The 25,880-nt window shown below is 33.0% G+C and overlaps 1 protein-coding gene across 2 annotated transcripts in view; it reads right to left on the minus strand.

The window, feature by feature from the left end:
- Positions 1-25,880, minus strand: part of LOC140669919 (retinal guanylyl cyclase 2) — a 63,398-nt gene that overhangs the window by 35,940 nt on the left and 1,578 nt on the right. For both annotated transcript variants that reach the window (XM_072900130.1, XM_072900131.1), the window contains exons 2-4: positions 11,891-13,438; positions 3,330-3,695; positions 390-553 (exon numbers count right to left, since the gene is read on the minus strand). In XM_072900130.1, the coding sequence (XP_072756231.1) occupies positions 390-553; positions 3,330-3,585 (420 nt within the window). In that variant the 5' untranslated portion in view covers positions 3,586-3,695; positions 11,891-13,438. The remainder of the gene's footprint in view (positions 1-389; positions 554-3,329; positions 3,696-11,890; positions 13,439-25,880) is intronic.

The following is a 25,880-nucleotide window of genomic DNA, read 5'->3' on the forward strand; positions in this document are numbered from 1 at the left end:
CTCCGATAATTGTACGATCCACCAGCAGTAAACGTGATAACATTCACCACGGAAGTTCAACGATCGTGAGTTTAATGGTTTATTCCCAAGATGCGCGAGTTTGTTCAGAAGCAGCTGTTTGGATTAACTAAGTGATTCAAGTCAATAATGATCAGACACGCTCTTCGAAAACTTTGTTGCTGATATAAATCTTTATTGTAATTTCTTTTTCTTAAACTTGCTTGAGAGATGGAGTAGCCTTATTTACGTCGCAAAATTTAACAGAATCTTTTATTTCTCGAAATACCGCAAGTGCACCCCTTAATCGCCAACCAACTACCGTCGGTTCGACGCTTCCGATAATTGTACGAGCCGTAACGACCGTCAGGAGTAAACGTGATAACACTCACCAACGGACAGGTCCACGTGAGCAACGGTTTATTCCCGAGATGCGCGAGTTTAGCAGCCACCTCGCAGATCGAGCTGTCGAGCTCGGCTATCACCGCCTTCGTGTTGCTCTCACCGACAGCGTGGATTAGCGCGCCGAGGCCCCCGGTTTCCGTCTCGCACGTCACTGGAAATTAATTAATCCCAACTATTAGTTCCTCCGCGAGGCGACGATCGTACAACTCGCCCTTATACTTGGAGAACTTGTTAAAAGAGAGTGTGACATATAATTGATTGACTGGCGCAATTTTTAATGCGAATTCGCGGCTTGGCTATCGATTCTGATAAGTTCACCACCTTCCTCCATTCAAAATAATAACGAGACACCCTCTCCCTTTTTCTCGCGTTTCGCTGGTACTTGATAACCCGAGAAAAATCGACTCGTGTAATTATGTAAGATCACGTGTAATTAAATTCGAAATTTAGCGCGATATGATCTTATATAATCATCATCGGCTAGATCTGTTTTTATACGTAATCAGATCTGATTATATTATATGAGACAATAATTATATTTATAAAGGTAAGATTATATCACGCCAAATTTCGAATATTGTTACAAAATTACATACAGTCATGTCCAAAATTATTGCATTCTTAATTTTGTCCTATTTTTAGTCATGGATACAACACTACAAATTAGTTAGGTATGTAATAATTGTTTGAACGATGCACCGATATTTCATTCATTTAACAATTTTAATTTGCAAGTGCAATAAAATTTGTGATTTTGTTGGGCCTCACTAAATTTTCAGGGTATTTTAACATTTTAGAAAACTAATTTACTAGAACAAATAGAACTGGAACAATGAAACAAAACATAAATAACAAAACAAAGACTGGAGGGTTCAATATTTCTAAAAAGCAAAAAAAAAAAAAAAAAAAAAAAAAAAAAACAATTTAACACACACATGCTTTGCTAATTTGGACTACAAATAATTCGAAAACAATACATTTTATAAACACAATAAACTTCGGGAAAAATGTTTACACATTTTTAACTAGTTTTTATTAGTTTCGAGAAATCACTTAAATTCGAAATATATTAAAAATAGTACGCTTAATAATTTTCGACCATGGCTATATATTTTATCTTTTCATAATTAATTGTGTATATTTACATCTGAGTACATTTCCTATTTTTTCTTGGATTAGCAACATTAATCTCGCTTGGTCGTATCTTTGAAACGAGATTCTATTCAACAAATGCACGTGACCGTCCATATTTGCCGACGATTGTGCGAGATATAATGGAGTAGGCAACACATTGGAGAGCGCTATTAGAGCGTCCTGGATATGAGTCTTTCGTCTTGATATTCGAGGATGGCCCTTCGTGTGAACCCGAGCTTCCTTCGCGATCGAGTGTCAGTTTTATGTCACGCGGGATCGTGTTATACATATATCGGATCTGCGTCCTCGACTCTTCGCGCCCGTTATTTGAGCAAAGTTTCGTCATTTCCGTAAAACGTGTATTAGCTGTATCGAGCCCTCTTCGCGGCCTCGCTACTGGCCACTTACCAGCTATCGGACGCATAATCGGTCGGGTCTCGATTTGAATATGTAATTGAATTATTGGACACCGCGTGATTCACGCCCATGTAAATTTAGAGCCGCTTGATATCCCGCGTAACAGAAACGCGCGAATGATTATATTACGGTCGCTCGATACATATTATATGATGGATATACGTAATATGTAATATCGCATGTGTACAGAGCGAATGTTACATTAAAATTTAACATCGTATCTTTGTGCGTATGCAGTGAACACATACGAGTGAGTATAATTAATTAACTGCGCGAAAAATATAACTGCCACGTTATAGCAATAACGGTTTGATTAATTGAAGTATTTGAGATTACAATTCATGTGATGTTTCCCTTATCGATAGTTCCCGCATACAAATCTTCGCGTATATAATTCAATATATCGAATCAGTATTCATTTATTACTTATAAATTTTCGATATTTTATATCTTATTTATTTTAATATTTTCATCATTAAATTAATATTTGAGATACTTAAAGTTATCATTAAATCGATAAGATATTTAATGATGATGGCTTGAATAAAATATGTATGATGAATGTTGGAAAATTACAGCGTAAAATATGTCTCGCGAAATCTTTTTTAAAGTCCACTTTAAAACATAATTTACAAAATTCAAGATTCCATTTGTCATTTGTTTATTTTTCATTTACTTAATATATCGTTATGTTTTGATATGTATATTTTATGCGTGAGTTGATATTTTCAAATGTCTTTTGTATCTCTTTAGACAATTGATAATTTGCGATAAAATTTAAGAAAGAATTTTATTTATAAACTTTATGTGTCATATAAAGTATTTGAACACATGAGATATTTATCAGGATACATTAAAACATGTAATGTATAAAATTATAAATAGAATTTTATCTTGAATTTTATCGCAAATTACATATTTAAGGAGCTTTTACACATAAATGGAATTTGCGCGCGAATTATGAATCATTTAAAGGAAGCTTGAGAAAAAAGTCATCCTTAAATTATTTTTTAAATTATTATACGCTGCCTTAATAGTTGAAGTGAATTAAATTGATAATTGAATTGTGCTTTTTATTTCTTTGCCATTATTTTCTTGTTATAGCTTTGAATACTTTTATTACTTTTTTTATTATTTTTAGAATTTTTTTCTAACCACGGTTCGCTGATTATTATTGTACTAAAGAGAGATATTTCTTTTTCGCGGTCTCTCTGATAAATAAATAAATAAATAAATAATAATTCGCGAACAATAAATTTCTGTGAAAGTTTCATATCTGAGAAATTTTCAGCGCTCCCCTTTCACGATTCTTTTATACATTATCAATAGCAAGCCGTATCGCCAAGTTTACTTTACGTAAGCAACAGTATACTCACGGGATCTCGGGATCACGCTGATCGAGAGCTCGCCGGCCACGTCCGAGGCCAAGTAATCCTGTATCTCGGTGACGTTGATCTCCCGGTCGCATCTCTCGCCCAGGTAGACCACCACGTCGTCCCCGGGACGGGCTACTTCCGTAGAATAGGTGGACGACGTGCACGAAATACGAGCGGCGTCGGCCGCCGTCGAAGGGGGAAAGCACCCGGATAGGATCGCGATCGGGAGCCACCACCGAAGACAATTCCCGGCCATGGGCCCTCGGACCCTGCCGATGTCACGACGTCACTGCCACTACGGACGGGAAAGGGCGAGACGACACGCTGCTCTGTCGATTCGCCCTCGTCCTTTCACCCTCGAATGTTCTGGACAGATGATGCAAGATTAATGTTTTTGCCTTTAAAGATTTTATAAGAGGTTTCTTTAAAGTTATTTTATACGGCAGTTAAGAATGATCTATAAAAAAACGGTCTAAATAAAAAAAAATCAATTTTCCAGGGTAGTATATAATTTTTAGTTTACATATCGTCCTTATTTACGGCTCTGATGATTTGTCTTTATCAATAATAAAGTTGTAATATAATATTCCTATTCTGTGTATTTTTTGTTATTAAATTTGATATAACACCACGAAAACGATAATAATAATAATTAATTGTACTAAATAATAATAATAAATAACAATAAAATAATAATAAAAAAGTAATAATAAAATTAATTATAAACAAGAATAATAAATAATATAATGATAACAATAATATTTAATTTTTTCGTTGTAATGAAATAATCAATAGTAATTATGCGATTCCCGATTTATTCGATGCATTAATATCATTCAATGAAGAATTATACTTGGCGCAACTCGAGGATAGATATTACGAGCCAATGAAAATCAGGACGGTTCTTTGTTTGCCGCGGAATACGTGATAAAACGCGAGAACGTGTTTTCCTCCCCTTTATGCTGTGAGAACAAGCATCCCTGCGGCTTAATTAGCTCTTTGACACGCCGGTCGAATCCACCGGCGAGGTGAGATTCAAGATTCCTCTAACGAGTCGTGAGCTCTTTCACGCAAGAAAGAGCTCGTCTTCTGCGGAAGGATCTGTGGTTCCGGTGATTACATCCGAATGCTAACGTGAAAAATTGCGAACAAAGTTATATGAGCTTTCAACCAGCAGCAGCTTCAACCGACGTATTATATATTTATGAATCGACGAATTATCATTTCTACAATATAACAATTTTTCAGGGATTTTTTATGCTCAAAGTAAAAAGAGAAAATGGAAAAACCTATAGAATGTTTTAGCTATATAAAATATTAATATCAAATTAAAATACACTTAACTTAACGCGATCATTGTTTAGTATGTAAACAATATATAATCTTCTTGGAAAGAAGATTATATTTGATATAATTAATTGTATTTAAATCTTCAATAATATTATAATTTTATTTTAATACTTTAATAGTCATCTTAAGAATATAATATTATTGTCTTAATTTCCTTATAATTTTTGTGTGGTTTGAATTTATATTATTCGTCCATTCAATATTTTTTCTTGATAGAAACATTAAACGTCATCGAACGGGCAGTTTGTATTTGTTTAACATTATATAGTTCAATTTCAAGATCAACATGTCGAGAATAAATATATATAAGTAAAAAGAGAAAATGGAAAAACCTATAGAATGTTTTAGCTATATAAAATATTAATATCAAATTAAAATACACTTTACTTAACGCGATCATTGTTTAATATATAAACAATATATAACCTTCTTGGAAAGAAGATTATATTTGATATAATTAATTGTATTTAAATCTTCAATAATATTATAATTTTATTTTAATACTTTAATAGTCATCTTAAGAATATAATATTATTGTCTTAATTTCCTTATAATTTTTGTGTGGTTTGAATTGATATTATTCGTCCATTCAATATTTTTTTCTCCATTCATGAAAATTATTCTTAAATAACAAAGACATATTTTTCTTGATAGAAGCATTAAACGTCATCGAACGGGCAGTTTGTATTTGTTTAACATTATATAGTTCAATTCCAAGATTAACATGTCGAGAATAAATATATATAAGTAAAAAGAGAAAATGGAAAAACCTATAGAATGTTTTAGCTATATAAAATATTAATATCAAATTAAAATACACTTTACTTAACGCGATCATTGTTTAATATATAAACAATATATAATCTTCTTGGAAAGAAGATTATATTTGATATAATTAATTGTATTTAAATCTTCAATAATATTATAATTTTATTTTAATACTATAAAAGTCATCTCAAGAATATAATATTATCGTCTTAATTTCCTTATAATTTTTGTTTGTGGTTTGAATTTATATTATTCGTCCATTCAATACTTTTTTCTCTATTAAAATCTCTATTTCTCATAAAAATTGGCAATTTGTATTTGTTTAACTTTATATAGTTTAATTTCAAAATTAACATGTCGAGAATAAATATATTCTCAAAATAAGAATAGTCTTTTTTCTGTACTTTTTCTCATCTATTTTGATTGGCTAAACAAATAATTTTGTGATCTTAGTAAATTGCTTGCAGTTATAGATAATTGATATTCAAGAAATTCTAAAAAAAAAAGATTTCAGATTGATTATTTTATCTACGAAATTCGTAGATAAAAGTGTGAGAATAGAATCCAGAATATAAAATTTGTAATTGCATTTTATTTATTGCAACCATAATTAAACGAAGGTTAAATGTCTCTCTCGCCGTCGATTAATGAATGTTAAAATAATTATTCTACGTCCGAACCTAACTATTGAACGCTGATATCGGCGCAGAATATCGTTAATCGTTGTCGCCGCAACGACATTTATAGAGTGACTGAGAAAAGACGGCGAAAAATGGTGTGGAAACTTTCGAAGTAAAAAATCGCCGAAAAAGTCGTTTTTCCGTAGCCCTCGGTCAATCCATCAGCTTTAAAACCTTTCCGGTGGAACGTGCAACAGAGGGGCTAAAAGCAACAGAGAGATGCATCCCTAGTTTTTCATCGAGAACACGCTGGTTATCGCGTCATAAAAAACTATGCACTAACTGCGTGCATTTTTTTACAATGTTGCTGCGCTCAAAACTACTACACCGGGTAAGCGATACATATGTTTTTACACCGTTCCTGTTGTAACCGAAACTGAATTCCGTTTGTACAGCCACTCGTAACTAGATAAAGGCTGATTGCTCCCCGTTGACATACGTACCGCGATAAAGGCCACGTGTGAACTTATGATATTTATTGGATTTATTTCCATTTAATCGGGCGATTATATCCAACGCGTCGAAAGAGAGAACTCTTGAATTTGAAGAAAGGATTGGCTCGTTGAAAATTTCCAATTAACCATTCGTTCTCTCGTATCCATAACAAATTAGCAGATCGTGTTCGAAATCGATTCATTTATCAAATTTAATAAATATATGATAAAAAATAATTTTACTTTAATAAATTGTCTAGTTTATATTATAGGCAATATTGAAATAAAATCAAAATAAATAAAGGTAACAAAGAATTTTTAAAAACTTTCTTATATCGTATATAATATAATAATTTAAAATACAAAAAAATTGATATTTTTTACTTCAAATTGATTTATAAAATTAAAATCCATTTGTCAAAATTAATGTTGAATCGTGAAAAATTAAGCGTTATATTTTATTTATAAATCTACATAAATATACGTGATAAAAAATAATTTTACTTTAATAAAATGACTAGTATATATTAGGCAATATTGAAATAAAATCAAAATGTGTAACGCTGATCCATTTGAGTTGTGAAAAATTAAGCGTTATATTTTTATGTTCAAGTCTACACAAATATTAAAATATTCTCTTCAGAATAAATAAAGGTAACAAAGAATTTTTAAAAACTTTCTTATCGTATATAATATAATCATTAAAAATACAAAAGAATTGATATTTCTTACTTCAAACTGATTTATTAGGCATCAATAATGAAATAAAATTAGAATCCATTTATCAAATGTAATATTGAATCGTGAAAAATTAAGCGTCATATTTTATCTATGAATCTACATATAAATATTATAATATTCTCTTCGAAACGAACTAAGAGTTTTTAATAAGTTTCTGAGAGAGAGATTTTATCGATATCTAACAACTTTTTGTGCGCGAAATTTGTTATATTAATAGCTATTGGCAATGATGGTTACTATCATTGTACCATTATACCTATTGGCAATGATAATTACTATCATTATACCATTTCGAGAGAAAAAAAAGTGCACTTTATTCCCATCATAACGGAATATTAAATTGGTCTTTAGGCCGGATATCGATAAAGAATTCGCGGCGATGAATTTTTCCAATGGCAGGAACATTATTTTCTCTCTTTCTCGAGTGTTTTTAAAAAGATGTAAGCATTCTCGAAGCCTCTTCACGTATGCAAGGCCCATATTCGTGTTATCGAAAATGCGCCTGAATTAGGGGGCTTTTATTCTCAGCTGCGACAGATTCAATTTGTGTATAGACCGTAAATATATACTTGGCTTAAGCTTGTTTAAAAGTTCTTCCCAACACTCTACTAGCGCGGATAGAGAATAAATAATTTATATTCCGCGTAATCCTCTCGCGGACTTATATGAACACGCAAAACATGTCCGAAAGCTTTTCATCTTTCATACGACTCGTGATTGAGTTATCCAACTCGTGTCCACGCGAACTCTACAAACATATATACAATTGTTACGAGCAACATCCAGATGTTAGTCTCAATTTACGAGGGACTAGCTTGTTACGACGGCAAAATTGCCGTGATGTAATTACACGAGTTATTATCGTTCAGCGCTGGATGCTTGATCGAAGACAATCCTGTTTTGAGTTTTCCCCCCGCCTTTGGCAAACTAATTGTAAGGGAAATTTGTGCCAATTTCCTGTAATTTCTGTGTTTTACAAAAATCCGAAGCAAAAGACTATTCTAGTTTTGAGAATATATTTATTTTTGACATAAATCTTGAAATGAAATTATATAACATTAAACAAATAATATAGTTCTGTCAAGAAAAATATATTCTTATTATTCAAGAATGATTTTCACGAATAGAGAAAAAATATTGAACGGATAAACAATATGTTCAGATAAAAAAATTATTCTAATAAAATTAAGATAATAATATTAAATAATTCCTGAGATAACTATTATAATAATAAAATAAAATTATAAAATATTATTTTGAAATTTAAAATTATTAAATCTTTTTAAAAAGATCATATATTGTTGATTATTGAAATGCTCGTGTTAACTGAAATGTGTAAGTTTTAATTTGAACTAATAATTTGTTTTTTTTTTCTGCCGAACAAACTTTTGAGAACCGCGGCGTTGAGATGAGATGCCGCATCGATTCCTGATGGATACTCGTTATACGATTTCCGGACGGGAGAAAGTTCGTCGGGATCCGAAAAGCGCGAGATTTTCGCGACTCGACATTGCGAATTGAAAACGTGCAGTATGGATGATATTGATGAGCGAAGTTGAATAAAAATGACGCGGCGATTCTCTTGAATTTTTTACAATCGCTCGTCAAACGTCGTTTTTTATAGATGATGGTAAGAATTGAAAGTTTTGTAGAACATTTCCGGTTGATTTGCAAAAAGAACTCTGAAACCGATTACTTTTTATCCTGGTAAACCCATATCGCTGGGTTCATTTTTACCCCCGTACAATTTGTTTTTAAGTATTTAAACATAGTTTAATATTTTATTGAAATGATTGAAGAATATCAGCAAATCTTATTAGATAATTAAATTTATTAATCTTACTGAATAATTAAATTAAATTCTCTACTAAATATAATCGTAAAAAGGATTAAAGATATATATATATATATATATATATATATTGTCTTAATTTAATTTCTTCCATTATATAATGTCTGATATGTATCTGTGCTTTATGTAATCCGATATGTTACTCATTATTCCTTAATGATGCTATATTGAAATGATATTATATTCATACGCAAATCGATTCTCCAATTATAGAGTTAAGTCCGACTCTTCATTGTTAAGTCTCAGTGGAAGATTCAATTCTAATATTGCATAAGCCACTTTCACAATCATAATTCCATTATTTCTTTCGACATCTTTGTTAAGCAAATCTATTCAGATCAATATGTCGTTCGCTTATTATGAAAATGATATTATTTCTCTGCGTGATCGCATTGTATTATACTTCATCTGAAATTTAGCGCAATTGCTTAGGTATGATTGTTACTTGATGCAATTCAATAAGCTTGATCTAATTTCTAGAAAATTTTACATTCGATTAATTCAAATCTTCGATATAAGAATTTTGAACGAATCGTTAAAAAAATGTATGAAAATATATAATTATGCATAATTATATTTTTCACATTTTTAACTTCTTAAATGAACATATTTCACTTTATATAGATGTATTTTATAATTAATATATTCTTCATAATTTATTATTTGGACAAAAATGTATTATAGATTTAAATAAAAATTGTAGGTATATTTAACAAAACTTTTTAAAATAATATTATTATAAATATATTTTTCTAAATAAAATTATATTATTATAAATAACAAATATGTATATATTGTGTATATATTATTAATATATATATATGTGTATATATATATATATATTTTATTTATTATATTTAATTTATATTATGTTATTATAAATAAAAAATATAATATATATATTAAATATTAATATATATTTTTAAAAATGATATTATTATTCCAAATATCTTCTTGAAGTTATCAAAAACTCATATTTCACATATCATAGTTCATTTCATAATTGATATTTTTGATCGAAACTGTAGTGATTCGACAACATCCATCTAAAGCAACTCGATCACTTAATTCCTATAGAAGTGTAAATTCCAAAGGCCGACGACACATTGTTGGCACATTGAATCCGGTCCAATTCACGTCAACTGTGGAAAGAATGAGATCAACAGGTGACGAATTCGCCGTGGCATAGAGCAAGATAAATTAGCAGGCCTGAGAAATTTCACATTGATAAAGCTGTTGCGTTGGTTTTCAGCAGTTCAGAAATAAATCGCACACGTTGAGCACACGGTCCATTTACTTTGACGCGTAATTTTGCCTTTTTTAAATAAAATTTCATGCGTGAACAATTCGTTTACGAAAAAATTGAATTAAAGGAATTTAATTTATTATACCTTTTGTATCAGATTTTATTAAATAAAAATTTTTAATTAAAATAATTAAAATAATTTTCTTTGTAAAGAGAGTTAAAAGTGTAAAAAAATAAATTAAAATGTAGAACAATTATTTTAAATACAATTATTTACACAGAGGACATATTTTAATACATATATATTTTTATGATATTTAGATTTTTTTATATAAAAAATTTAGTTTATATAAGTTAAATATTTTATATACATTTATTATAATTTTATAGAAATCTATAAATTAATTTTAACAAAATGTAAATTTTATTAATATATAAATAATTAATAAATAAAATAAAATTAAATTAATTAATATTTAAAATTAAATAATTAACATATAATATAATATGTAATGTATATAAAGTAATTTGAACATATTAAGTTAATTATAATAATTATACAACAATAATATTATACATGATTCTTATAATATTGAATATATTGTTTAAATGTTTTTAATATTTTAATATTTTTTAAAAGAGAAAGTATAATATATAAATTACAAGAAACAAACACCAGATCATATAAAGGATACTTAAAGAATGTCAAATAATTACAAATGCAAAAAAAAAATTTTTTTAATTAAAAAATTCGTAACATCTAATCCGTCTACGTTTTCATACTATTATTGCACATTTCATGATGTTTTTTTTACTTTAATTACAACATTATTTAACTCATATTTATTTAATTCTGTTTAACTGAAGTAATTTGTTATTTAATTCTATGTTTCATTAGGATAATTTCCGAAACAAATTTTATCCATTTTTCTTTCTTGTTGTTTTTTTTTCTAGAGTAAGAGAGACGTTTAAAATATATTAAAATACATTAAATGTTAAAAAAGAAAAATAAAAACAAACAAGTTTTACATTAATTATTATTCATTGCCAGTAGTTGTAACGGTATATCGCAAGTTGGAAAATAAGGTCAACTGTTATATGCTTTTAACTTTGGAACCAATATTGATATATTGCTAAAACAACACTTAACATATAGCCGTGTCAATGTTGTAACGGTTTGGGAACTATATTACATCGTAAGTATATAATATACTCTTTTCCAAATCTAGAAATTTGTAATATAAAAATGAAAGAATTTAAAAAAAAAACCAAGAGAGAAAGCTCACTTGTTACTCTGTTAAAATAAAAAGTTATTCCTTCGATATGTCGTTACTTAAATATTAAATTATCATATACACATTTTTTTACACTTTTCTACAGCTTACAATTAGCATAGAATATTTTTTACGCTCTCGGTAAACGTAACACACAAAAGTCCACGTTTTGATGGATAATATTTTTTTTATCAAAAGAGAACGTGAATCACGTACCTGAAAAGTACTACGCGTTGGTGACGAAAGTCTCATTTCTTTGGGTCGACGTCTAATGGATTTTCAATTCTACATGATGACGGCACTTTTATGCACTCTGCGTTCTCTTCCTCAATTAAACACTCATCTGCGCAAAGCGATGAAAATAGCTTCCTTCAAAATGGATATCGCGCGACCCGCTTTCGCGCCTTCATTTTCGCTACATTTTGCCGGGTCTCTGCCGTAGGAAAAACACCGCGTCATGCTAGTTTTTAGTTTCGTCGGAATTTAAAGTCCCGTTAGCGTACACGGGAGGAAAATCGACAGGGAACTGCGAAGCATTGACCTAATTTATAGCAGCAACAGTTGCGCCATTATTCCCATCGTGACATTCGCGATTTTTATTCAAGATCTTATCGAATAATCTTCTCTTTATTTTTTTCTTCTTTCTTTCTTCCAGATCTGCTGGCCGTTGACGATTTTATCAGACGACACTCGCAGTTTTAATCTTTCACAGTGACAATGATGATCAGAAAACTCCAATCGGAATATTCAAAATACTCGCGGAGAGAGACTGTTGATCTGAAAATTTTTCGAATCCAACGTGCGTTAGAGATATCTTTGTGGCTGAACGGCAATCTTCCAGTTCGTTAAACTCGCTGCGATTGGAAGGGTGGCTAATCTCGAGTTTCGCAGCTATATCCGTTTGTACAAATTGCAGTCATTAATTCGATTCTGTCTGTGATATCTCCATCCTCGTAGAAATACACACGTACGCCTCTGTGTCCACAGAGGCGTTCTAGTTTCGAGCTTCCAGTCGACTGTTAAAGCTTTCTATCCCTCAATTGCGTTCGCTCACGTATTGAGGGTGAGTCCCATTTCCGACAATTCTCTTCCTCCAGAAACATCGCTATCTGTCGTATAATGTCCACGTGTTATGTGCCGAGATATATTATACAATATCCGCTTCAAGTTTTCCGACAAGACGGAGAAGAGACGGCCAGAGCAGAAGACCTTAGACTCCGATCAGCTGTCAATCAGCTGATGGCAATGACAGACACGCTCGCTTATAACCGTGAGACGATATCGGGCGCGCTATTTCCGAACTATGTCCACCGTTTACGACATCGGTATGGCCGTGGAATCTGGATGACCGATTCGACCTTGACTCGGATCTTGATGGCTATACATATGCATATAAGGGTCCGTTCCGGAAGCTGGTCTATTCGTGGGGATATATCGACCAGGAGGAGGAGGACGGCGACGGCGCTGGAACGCGTGGATCGAGGTCGTTGTTTTTCGGGCTGTCCTCGGGATGGAAGGAAGGGAGGCGAGGGTCGAGCCCGGCTTATTCGTCCCAATTCGCGAATACGTCCCGATGCCGTCTCACCCCGGCACCGATGCATGCGCGACGCGTCATCCGGTCCAACCGACGGTCTTCACATCACGCCACGGAAATCAGGTGGAAATTGGGGCAGGCTTTCGCCACCGAAATCGCTGACGGGGTTAATACCTGAACCGATTACGACGTACGATGGCTGACAGCAGGGAGCGGCGAGGTCGCAACATCTGTAACAGATAATACAAGTCGGTGATTGTGAGCTGCCGATATGATTTTAGGTTAATCCTGGGCTTCCGAGGTGTTATTACGCCGTACGTGGCGAGAAACAATAAGCCTATTCATCGAGGGAACAGATATAATGTGTGGATGTTTATTAAGGGGAACGCATTTATCAAATCTGTCGGAGATCGAACAAATTCAAGTTAACCCGAATGCAGGATCGATGGTGCATTATTTATAAACCGTATCACGATATATTCGAAAACGGATGATTGCCTGTAGTTAAAAGTTACGAGTCATATCGTAGGATTAATGTCGTTGAGAGACATTACGTTGCGAATAAATTTGTTGGTCGAAAATAGGATTTCTCATTTAATAGCGAATCGAGCGAACGTTATCCGGATGCTGAAAATGCGCATCTTGGTTAAATTTATTACGAAAGTTAGAAGCGATTGCGGGGGCTATGAATAAAGATTGATACGATGCGCGTCGTGTAAAACGTCATGCAATTGCAGCAGCAGCTAATGAAAGCCCGCGGCTTACGAGCCGCGATTAATCCCGGCTCGATCCTATCTGTGTTCGTTACGTGTGATGGACTAAGGATAAGTTGATTAGCTCTCTGAACCTCAAAGACATTGTATTTCGTTAAATACTAAACTTAGAGTGGATCGAGTATTATCCGACTACTGTTATAAATGACATTTGCAGAAATTACAAAGGATTTATGCACATTGTAATGTGCACTGATTCGCAATAGAATTAATAACGTACAGTTAGATTCTCAAAGCGCAGTTAATTTTATACGTGTATGACGTCACGACCGCGCTGCCTGAACTCTGAGCACAAGACCAAAAAATTTCTATCAAATTAAAATTTATATTATACATTACTTTAGTTAACGCGATCATTGTTTCATATATTTATAAGCAACAATATGTAATCTTTTTAATTTAAAAAAAAATTATCTTAAATTTCAACAATATTATATAATTTTATTTTATTACTATAATAGTCACATCTTAAGAATATATAACATTATTTTATCCTAATTTTATTATAATAATTAATAATAATTTAATTAGTTTTATAATAATTATTTAATTCTTATAATAATTAAATAAAAATAAAACACTTTTTCTCTATTCATCCAGATTATTCTTGAATAATAGGGATATATTTTTTTTAGCGAACTACATTAAATGTCTTTGAACAAAAGTATTTTATGTTTATTTTTAACGCTATATAAACTAATTTTAAAATTTACATAGCAGAAGTAAAATATATTTTCGAAACAACAGTAGTGTATTTTTTTCTATGTGCAAGGATATGTTAATTATTATTCACCACATAAATATTAAAAGAACATTGCTAATTTCACGCTGCTTTTATTTAGTCAGAAAATGTAAATCTTACAATGCTAACATCTATTAATATGATAAAACGACTGTGTGTGTGTGTGTGTGTGTGTGTGTGTGTGTGTGTGTGTGTGTGTGTGTGTGTGTGTGTGTGTGTGTTGTTTTCCGAGACACTTTTATTTCATCATGCACCTTTCAAAAGCGTTAAAATGAAAGAAAAAAGCTGTATAATCGTCCCGTGGATAAGTATGTAAATTCACTAAAGAACATTATTGAGAAAGATACGATGCGTTTGTTTTTTTTTTTTTATTCCGATCGGCTCATATGTATAAGCTAATCCATATTTAATGAAATGAGCTGCCGCGGAAAAATAGAGGACGGAAAATTTGCAAATAAAATAAAAGCGATTATACGAATCTCGATGGTTTTTTGCGATAATGAGTAAAGTTTTTCGATTATATCTGACATGTGCATCTATCAAAATCCTGCAGTAACAGTAATCGATTCCTTTTCTTGCCAGCCTAAAATATGGATACAAAGTGTCGTAAAACTTTTGAATTTCCTCAGCGAAAATGTCGAAGGAGGTTATCAATTTTTGCCATTATATATTTTTGTAATTAAACCTTAAATTAACATTTTATTAAAATAAACTCGATTTAAACTTAATTGAAAAACGTAGTTGTGTTGATTTTTAACTCCCATAAAGTTTAAATTACGAAAAATCCTTCTTTTTCAATCACTCGAAAATTATTAATGTTTTAAATTAAACAGAGCATCTACCTTTAAAAAAAAATTCGCAAGTTTTGTAACATCCTGTATAACGCAAATGTATCGTTAATAAACGTACATGTTTTTTGTCGAACAAATCGATCTGGGAAGCTCAAATATTCCGAACAAAGCTCTCATCTTTCTTTCGTGTAAACTTGCTCCTAATCTGATTGACTGCAGCGTTATTAAACTTTGAAAATGGACGTCAGTTATAACATGCATAGCGAAGGATGATACAAAAAGACACGATTCTATGTTTTTATCAACTTCACTACCAGAGAAGATTCTTTAAAAATAAGGGCGGTATTTTTTTTTTTTTTTTATAATAAAATCTTTTTTTCAATTAATTCTCTCATCAGAAAGTACATGAAATATAAATTACACTCAAGAAGGGGTACACGTTGATAGTCCATTTATATAATAAATCCGTCTTTTAACATAAATTAGATTGGAGGGAAGAAACTATGCGTAGTCCTACGCTTAAGTCATCCCTTAACTCGGTAGTCAGTTGACTTTCTAAAGGATTAAGTAGATCACTTAATCCTCTAGTTCAGTCATTCGATAAGAAACCTGTGTAACATTATTCCGTTAGATTTAAGGATTAAATCATTTGGTAGAATAATATTGTATTACGTATTACAACTTTCTTATCATAGGGAATTAAATCATATTATACCGTAATTAAGAGGATCGAGAGAGACAATTATATGTTGGCATACAAGATGTCTGAAAACTATCGATTATCCGTTTATAATAACGGATTTTTTAATTAATTTTTGAGGTGATTTTTCTTCTGCTTGATAGCAAAAATATCGAGCCTTCAATAATTTTCAACTTATAAGCGATTGAAAAAGAAGAGTTTTCCACAAACTAAACTTTGCAAAGTTAAAAGGTTAACAGAAAACTATATTCTTCAGTCAATTTCAGGTGAAGCTTAATAGAATTTTAATTTCAAGCTTGGTTACGAAGGTATATATAATGGAAAAAATTTTAAAAATAATGACTTCCCGAGATATTTTTTGCTAAAGAAAAATTGATTTCAAATTATCGGAGATATTCAAAGATAAAAATTTATCGAAGCTGATTGAAAGAGCATCCATCCAGGTCTTGAGACACTTTATGTAATATTAATTTATTCTAAAGATTGCAGTATAAAATCATATATATTCCAGTATCATATTTGACTTAAATTGCCTTTCTGTTAATTATCTTGCTCGACTGATTTATTCCCCGATGTTTATACTTATTATATATTAATCAATCTATATTATGGATTTTATTTCCCTATTATGAATTAAATAAATAAATAAATTGTTCTTCTTCAAAAATAATAATACAGCTTTTATTATAAAACCGCGATCAATAATGAATTTCACAACAAGTATGCATAACAAATCGCATGTTCGTCATAAATAAAAATAAATAAGAACATGCTCTCGTTTTTGCCGGACAAACACTCTCCGATGATCGTTAAAATTACTATGGTGCACGTATGGATCGAGATAATGAAAATTAGTCAATTACGTGTGCTTGTACGGGAATAATCTCCCAATCGGCCCATGGTATACACACAAGGCAACGCGCAAATTTACCTTCGTCGAGATTTCCCGCTCAATTCCAACGTTGCGTCGCAGTAGTCGTGACTTGTTGAAGTGGATGGGGACTAAAACTAAAGCGTTTTTCCGCGCGAGCGTAAATCCGACCGGCGGAAACAAAGGGAGACGATGTTTCTCTCGCGACGTTTCTTGCAACATTTGCATCTGTCCGCGTCGGCAGAAAAAAATATCGTCTATCGACCGCGAAAGCACTCTGTGAACATCCCGACGTCCCCGATGGCGTAATCATTTAATGAACGCGTTGGAAAAATTCACACGTCCGTTTATCAAAGGAGCTGAACACTATGGCTGTCACAGGTGTTGCCCGTGCAAAATTTACACGTGTACAGAGGCTGTTGTGTCTTGCATTTATTTATTTTTATTATAATTAAAAGTTGACACTGATATATATTATCGTTAAATTAATGAGAAAATTTTTATGATAAAAATCATGCTCTGTTTGTAGCGTTTTTTTTTTTTTTTTTATAATAACTTCCTTAATTAATCATGCCTCAACAACTTCTGACAACGGTAAACAAATATTGTCATTATTTCTCTTTTAATTATCTTGCAATTAATTTCATTTTGCTAGTAAAAAAAAGAATATCAATGTAATGTTACGTTTACAGTTTGCAGAAATGTGAAAAGTAAATCGCTCAACGTCGTTTGTGATGTAAAAAGTTAGTTTTGCTAGTTAAAAGAAAAATTAATTACGAGAAATTATATTAATTATTATCCCAAGTATACCTATACATATGATTTTGCGATTCACGTCTACGACCTCCCGCAACTCGCATGTCCGAGAAATGTCATTCGTTTTCCCTCAATGTTACCTCTCTCTACGTCAAACTTTGTGCATCGTTGAGGGAAAGAGTATCGATCTCTTTTCGACGTCGAAATGGCGAGTTTAACGGGACTCGGTTAAGAAAGCGGGGGAGCCAATGTCCTGGAAGATGGTTTCACGAAGGACACAAAATCTTTCCCCTCCGGCGTAATTCTCGCTTAATTGCTGTCCGATACGGTGTACGTTTATCCGTCAATCGTGTGTGTGCCTTCAAGATCGATAGCGATTTACAGAACGATGTAGAAACGTCAGGTGATACATGTGGGCTTCGCGTGGATGATGGCAAGTTTGTGAAATGAATGGGTGTTACGGGAGTTGAAATAACCGTCTTAATGTCTTTTTGCTTCTTGATGTTGACGTCGTAAGGCTTTCCCTCAGATCTTGAGAAATGACGGAAGACCTGCTGTAAAATGCATACGCGATACGAACAAATAAAGAGAATAAAAACCGCTTTCCCGTTTTTCTCCAATTTATCTTCAATTTCTCGAAATTATGTATGTAAAAGAAAAAAAAAAAAAAAAAAAAACAAACAATATTAAATATCTCACAAATATTGTTGTTTTCCTTTTTCATTCCGATACTGATCTTTCGTAATGGAAAGTTAAACACTTGCTACGACAATTATTGCATGCATTTTCTTGCATTACGCGTACGCGAAATTATGTAAAAGCGCCAACAGTAGTATCAAAGATCTGCATAATGCTCGTGTTATTTCCGAGATATTAAATTTCCAAAATGTAATGTAACGGCTACAGTATGTACACACGCGCAAATAACCGATACAAAGGATAGCGCTTTAAAATTATCGACAACGCGGAATGTGTGTCTGGATGATTATTGATTTAGCCGCGTTATTGTGACCAGTTATTCAACCGGCGCAAGTCAATCATTTTACATAACGTAACCAACGGCATTGCACACACGTACAAAGCAGCAGCTCCGGTACAATGAATACGTCCTGTAAAATCGAAAAAATGCAGTAAGAAAAAAAGACTGATAAAAATGTCTATTATATTACACAACGCGAAATGATTGGGATTCGCGAGCGATATATGTAAAATAAATCGCGGCCGGCTGCGTAATGGGAATTGATATTTCCAATCTTGTCAACTGCAATCGGAATCATTAATGAAGCCATTCAACATTAATGATCTATATTCTCTCATAAATTTCTGACGTTTATATTATATCATACCGCGATTATCAGAAATTGCGCACTTTTTCTCAAATAATGAAAATCGATTTTTAAATGTCAATTTTCAATCAATGGTCATTTTTAAAAAAATGATTTCAGTTAATAATTTACAAAATTAATTAATAATTTACAATATCTAACAGTAATTAATAATTTGCAACATTTAATATTTCCATAAGTACTTTATACACGAAATAATAATTAAAAACGATTGACGTTACTTGACGTTAAGCGAGTGCTACGGTTTTATGGCAAACATTTGTCAACAGTGTTACAATTATTCGTTCGCAACAATCTATTAATGGTATCATTTGATTCACTCGCGAAAGACACGCGTCAAAGCCATCGAGAGAGTCCGGATGGTTGTCGACTACTCGGAAAATATTGGCTCCCTAAGGGGGACCTGCAACAGTGCAATAAGACCGGATGGACATTGTATTTCTTATTGAGTAGGGTGTATGCCCTATGGAGGGAAATGCGCGCAACGGAAAAACCATTGCGAACCGCACAAACGCGAGCATGGTCTCCCCTAGCGCCACCCATAAATCATTTATTAAGCAGACGTAGCTCGTCTGAACGTGCAAGTTTGAGAAGACCGTTCGTTTCGAGAAGCAATCGTTTTTATCGGCTTGCGCTTTTGCATTGTATTGCGATTAATCGATGAAGTACGGTCTGAAAAATCTACACAATGGCGGAAATGCGAAAGAAAGGTCTTACGTTTGTCTCGTAAAAAGAGACCGCTTTTTCCTAATAAACATTGTCTGTTAAAATTATTTATTGCCACAAAACTTGGGCATTTTGTTTTTTAGAATATTTCTAACAAATTAATTTTTTTTTAATTAATTTCAAGAATTTCATGAAACTAACGAAAAGTGTCAGCACATTTTTTTCTAAATTTATTGCGTCCAATTGTGTTTATAAAATTTTATTTTTATTATTTTCAAATTATCGATTGTAGTCCGCTTTAAATTAGGAAAGCAAATGTGTATTAAATTGTTTCTTGCGTTGATTTTTTAGAGAAAAATTTACCCTCTATTCTTCGTTCAAGTTCTCTTTGTTCCATTGTTTATTCCTTTTTTCTACTGCCGTTTGTTCTAGTAAATTAGCATTCTAAAATGTTAAAATGCTCCGAACTTAGCGAGAAGGAATAAAAGCCCAAATGTTATTATTGCATTCGCAAAGATTATCTCAAGTTAAACATGTTAAACAGATGGAATATTGTTCAAACAACTATTACATAAATAACTAATTGAAATCGGTGGTGTTACATTTATTTTGACATACATATATACTAAAAAAAAAAAAAAATTTAAGGATGTCTAATAATTTTAGACATGACTGTACAAAAGTGAGAAGTATAGTGTTCTCGCGAAATTAATGACACACCTGATATTTTTAATTCGACATTGTGCGTAGGAGCAGAAGATTTCCATTTCTTTTTTCTACACGAAATGGGATGAATTTTTCATTAGCCCAGACATTCTGACGGGAGTACTACATATTACCTGCTTTGCAATTTCACTACTGGCTGACATGAAATGCTGGCATTTGCTTTTAATTAAAAGTTTCGTCTTTTAACACTCCGAAGAGCTGTATTTAGCTGTATTTGTTAAGCAATTTCTTCCGGTAATAGAACCTGATAATCATTACATTGTGTCCACAGAAAAACCAATTAGCGGAAATTAAATTATAAAACCTGTGTTTCCCCCCCACCCCGATATTACCATCAAATCTCTTTGATGATGTATCCAGATAATGAATAATATTAAATTGTGTAAATCTATTAAAATGTGATTTCTCTGTTTCTTCCTTTCTTTCTCTCTCTCTCTCTCTCTCTGTCGCAAAATTAAATGCAAATCAATTGTAATTTATTTAGACTAGAGATGCAATTAATCGTATTGCATTAAGTATCAAATATCTTTAATTTATTTTGTTAGCTTTGTGGGCAAAATGATCTCGAAATTGATATAGGAACTGGTTATAAAATGATATTACATATACGTATAATTATATCTAGCGAATTAATAAACGGGATTTTGATTGATTCTAATAAAATAGATTAAAAATTTGAATACAACTTTTCTCCAACGATGCCTTAATCGCCTGCCGAAAGTTTTAAATTTACAACAAACTTTAAATGATGAAGCTGCAACTTTCGTTAAGTCAAGTAAAGTTAATTAAAAACACAATGCTTTGTTATTTACTTTCTCGAAAAGCTGTGCTCGCTAAATTATTTCATTTTCATTGCCAAGTCCTTTTTGCAACTGTCCTTTCAACTCACTTCATTCTCTCATTCTTTGTTCTGTGGTCAAAAGAACATATAGACATTCCTAGCCCATGCAATGGCCTCATCACGATCGTGTTCCCCGGCTCGCGAGATTGCTTCGCGAAACGTGCCAACGACTTTGCCGGCTTTCCCAAATATTTGCAGGCGTAAACCAGATCGCTTAACTTAAGACGGAGCGACGGAAGTTGGGCGTAACAGTTGCAGCCCCTCTCGTTCTGACAGGGGTGGCCTAGTTGGAGGAGCGAATAAGATGGTAATGTCAATTTGCCGCGAGGTGGGTTTTCCATTTCGGCGGATATTGTTTCCCGTTTGGGAAAGCACATGTCATTCAGTAGTTACGCCAAATCGGCTTTGCTTCAGCCGGAAGTGATTAGTTTTCGATCGATTCGGAGGGGGCAGGAGGCGGGGAATTTGGGCTCTAAAAATGTTTAGTTACCGAAAATAACTGGCCGGACAGCAGGACCTATATCCAGCCAGGCCTCTGTTGTCCAATTTCGACCAGGCTTAAGGGACAAACTTTTCCACACAACCTGGAGAACCCTCGTCTCAAATCAGAGAGACAGCCTGATGTAGAGTAATCCCGAAAAACGATTTTGTCCACTGTATACTTGGTTCAAGATAAAAAAAAAAAAAATAAATAAAATAGATTCTCGCTGCTATTAATCACTGCCAATATTATAATCCAACATAGTTTTTTCTAACTGCACGTACTTACTTTTACCATCGAGTGGGGTGAAACCGATGGGAATCTAATAGCGATAAAATGCACAGCTGTATAAATAAAAGTTTAATATCAATAAAATAACAGCTTTATTATTTCTGATAGACTTTCAATATCGATAAAATAAAATGGCCTGCACGCGCGTGAGCGATATTATATCATCACGTATTGTATATACAGTTATAAAAGTAAACTTTTAAATGTCATGTAGAAATATCTAACAAAAAGGTAAATATCGACGAATTTTTCTCTCCTCTTCCCGGAAACTTTCGTATTCTATTTCGTTGATACCCTCTCCCCGTTTGAGGAGAGGATATGCAAATCAACCCTTAAATTCACAAATGTACATGCAAAAAATATGAGAAAAAAAAAATATAAATAATATAATATAATACAATAATAAAAGATACAAATATAAGTCGTAAAATAAACATAACAAAAAATAAAAATCTTTTAAAGTCGCATATATCTGAGCTCGCGAAAATGAGCGGAAATCCAAATGCGCTCTTTCCTTGTTAGTCACGATGTAAGCTGTCGCGTTGTAAACATTTCCCGGCATTTGCCGGGGTGCACCGTCGATACCGCTAAAAATATCTTCGACATAACCAGGCTCTTCCAATATATTTCCTCCGTCGTGGATAATTGCCATGGCTCATTATATAAAACTCCACCTCGTATTTTCCGATAGTCGTAACAAAAATATGGCGTGTTCCCTGCCACCCTCTTGGTTTATCATCGTCTGATGCACGTTCGACGAGACGATGACGGGGACGACAAGAGAGAGAGAGAGAGAGAGAGTTTTATTTAAAGATTTTATTAATCGATACCAAGTGCCTTTAAACGCAGAAATTAACTCTCTCCGGTGACATCTAGGCAACTTAAGATTTGTCCGATCGAGTTACTCGCTTATGAAAACAGGAACGTGTTATCCCATTTCCGGGAATGATAATGGAAATGTTTTCAATCAACAGGCTCGAATAAAACACCTAAATCGTCTCGCCCATTAAATATTCTCGTTATTTGGTTAATTGCAACAGCGGAATAATTCGACTATGACGGATCACGTGCCGCCGTTTAATGATGCGCATTTATTTTCTCATCAAATTGTTGAAATCATTTATTTTCCACATTCCTCGTTGTAAATTCACGATTTAATACGGTTGGGAGAATTATCGTATGGACCTCGAGTATGGATATCTCGCGCTGTGTGGTGTGTGTGTTTAGCTAAAATCCGTAAAAATAAATTTTACATCCGACGCGACGGTGCGTGCGAGAGCGCGGAGATTTTTCACATGTGACCTTTTTCGCGAGCGTTTTCAGAATATTTCGCAGAAACTTAAAATCACGTTTGCATACGTTTTGCGAACGCGAGCTTTAAAAATGTAATTTTATTAAACATCCCGCACGCTAAATATCCCGTGTGCGCGGGCCCATTAAAACAGTTACCTATGTATATTAAAAGTGATTAAAACATTCGCGATATATATTATTATTTTACCGCTACTACTCGAGAGGGATTTTAATATCGATATTTACTATACAAAAGGGGCTGGAAGTAAAGTTGCCAACTTAATCATCAAACCCCCGCGCTCGTGGAAGTAGGCGAGTAGTAAATTTATGTTCTCCAATATATATCCTCACGAAAATCCACATCTTCTCGCTTTAGTAATGGAGTTACAAATAAGTGCGGCAGCACATTTCCCGCCATTCGCCGCCGCCGTCCTCGACGACGGGGCACTTTCATTTCGCATTCCGCGCAAGGGGGGCGATAATGGCGGATCAACGTGGTTTTCTGAACGTATCTCTAGTAAAGGGTACGATTCGGACGGGCGACCTTGAGAGCCAACGTTATATTCAATATCGTTGAGAACGAGAAAAGAGAAAAAGGGAAAGTTTCTCTTTATCCGCCGAATATACATATATATATATATATTTCGCGATTCTTCTCGCGCTTTGCTTACTTTTATCCCCCTTTCACTTTCCTCCTCGTTTGATCGTCGATTTTACATCGGAATTAAACGGACGAATTTGTAAATTGGAGCTAAGTATCGTTTGGCCACGCCACCCTCGTTAATGACAAAAGTTCCATGAGATTTTACGCCCCTCTTTTCGAGTCTCGCAAATCTCAGAGATGCCACGTGCGATTTTAGCTTCGGAGAGGGGGGGGGGGCGGTATCTTTGGGTTTTATCTACTGAAACTTTCACAAGTATAAAGGTACTCTTTTCCAGGTGAACTTTTATCGTTTTATTCTGGCGCGAGAGCGATAATAAAAAGGAGGAAAAAAAATATATATTCAACGGCACTCTCTTCGCATCCGAAGCGCAAATATGTACGTTTCCGATCTCATTACATTATCGCTTATGATTTGTCAGGGTTACCCTTTCTATATAGGGGGATGAGGGAAATATTTTAAAAATAATTTATAATTTTTTCCTTCTCTCTCTCTCTCTCTATATATATATATATATATATATATATATATTTTTTATTCTTTCTCTTATTTGACGCTTCTTTCGGTAATTTCGGGCAGCAGGGCAGCGAGATACGAGCCCGTAATTCATTTCGTTTCATAAAACATGCAACTTTTTCGTACGTCGAGCGAGAATTATATTTTTTTTTTTCACCCTTTCATTACATACGGGCGCGTTTTTAAGAGAGGTCCTCTCTCGTGAATGTATATTGTTTCGCGCGCTAGCGCAGAACAAAATGCTGCCGTTTCACCCAGCAGCGCGTCGCTGCACCCCCCGAGGTCGACAATTCAACGTGTTTGAAACAAGAGCGGACGAGCTATCCTAGCCCCCAGTGCCTAGGATAAACGGGCTACGATTAACAAATATCTCGTAAACCCGCGAGTGTCGCTGTGTGCGCGTTCATGTACAAGAAATTCCTTTGAATTTGCGCCCCGCCCAGTTCTGCTGTAATTTGCGAAGAAATTAAATTACGTTATATAGGAGTAAGGAGAAGAAGGGAGTAAGGAAAGAAAAGGGAGTTAAAGCGGAAGTAATTGCGAGAATTTTCTCTGCGAAGTAGTAATCTGCGCATTTAAATAATGGAAATTGAATTGTGAATTTTGTTCTTTTGAGATGGCGAATTAAAAGACAGATTAAAGACTTAATTTCATTGGAAGAAAGAGAACGAAAAATAATCGAGAAACCCCTATATAGTCTGACTATACAGTTGCGACATACAGATGTATGTATTAATATAATTAATTATTTATATTTAATTAAATAATTAATATGCAATTAATCAATTATCAGTATACATTAGTAATTAATTCTAAATTAATTATTTAATTAAATATAAATAATTAATTGCAAGAAATATATTTAAGACGAGACACGCGGAAGTAACTAAAAAATATTAGAAAATATTATTTATTTATTGTTAAAAGTGATTGAACATCAAAAGATATTTCATTTTTCTTTATATTAATTTTTATAATATATTTCTTTATAATATTGGAGCGTATTGTTGCCTCTTCAATTTGTGGGATTGATCTATTCTAGTAATAGAAAAAATTAATATTTTTTTGAGGAACATTTTTAAAGATATTGCAAATCAATATTTTTCGCTATTTATAAATGTTGTATTAATATTTCGTTTTAACAATAAGTTAACATTTATTAATATTGGACGTTTAATTTCTTTTGTTAATTATCACGCGCAATTCAAAGTTTATGG

Source organism: Anoplolepis gracilipes, chromosome 10 (assembly GCF_047496725.1).
Source record: "Anoplolepis gracilipes chromosome 10, ASM4749672v1, whole genome shotgun sequence".
Taxonomy (NCBI): domain Eukaryota; kingdom Metazoa; phylum Arthropoda; class Insecta; order Hymenoptera; family Formicidae; genus Anoplolepis; species Anoplolepis gracilipes.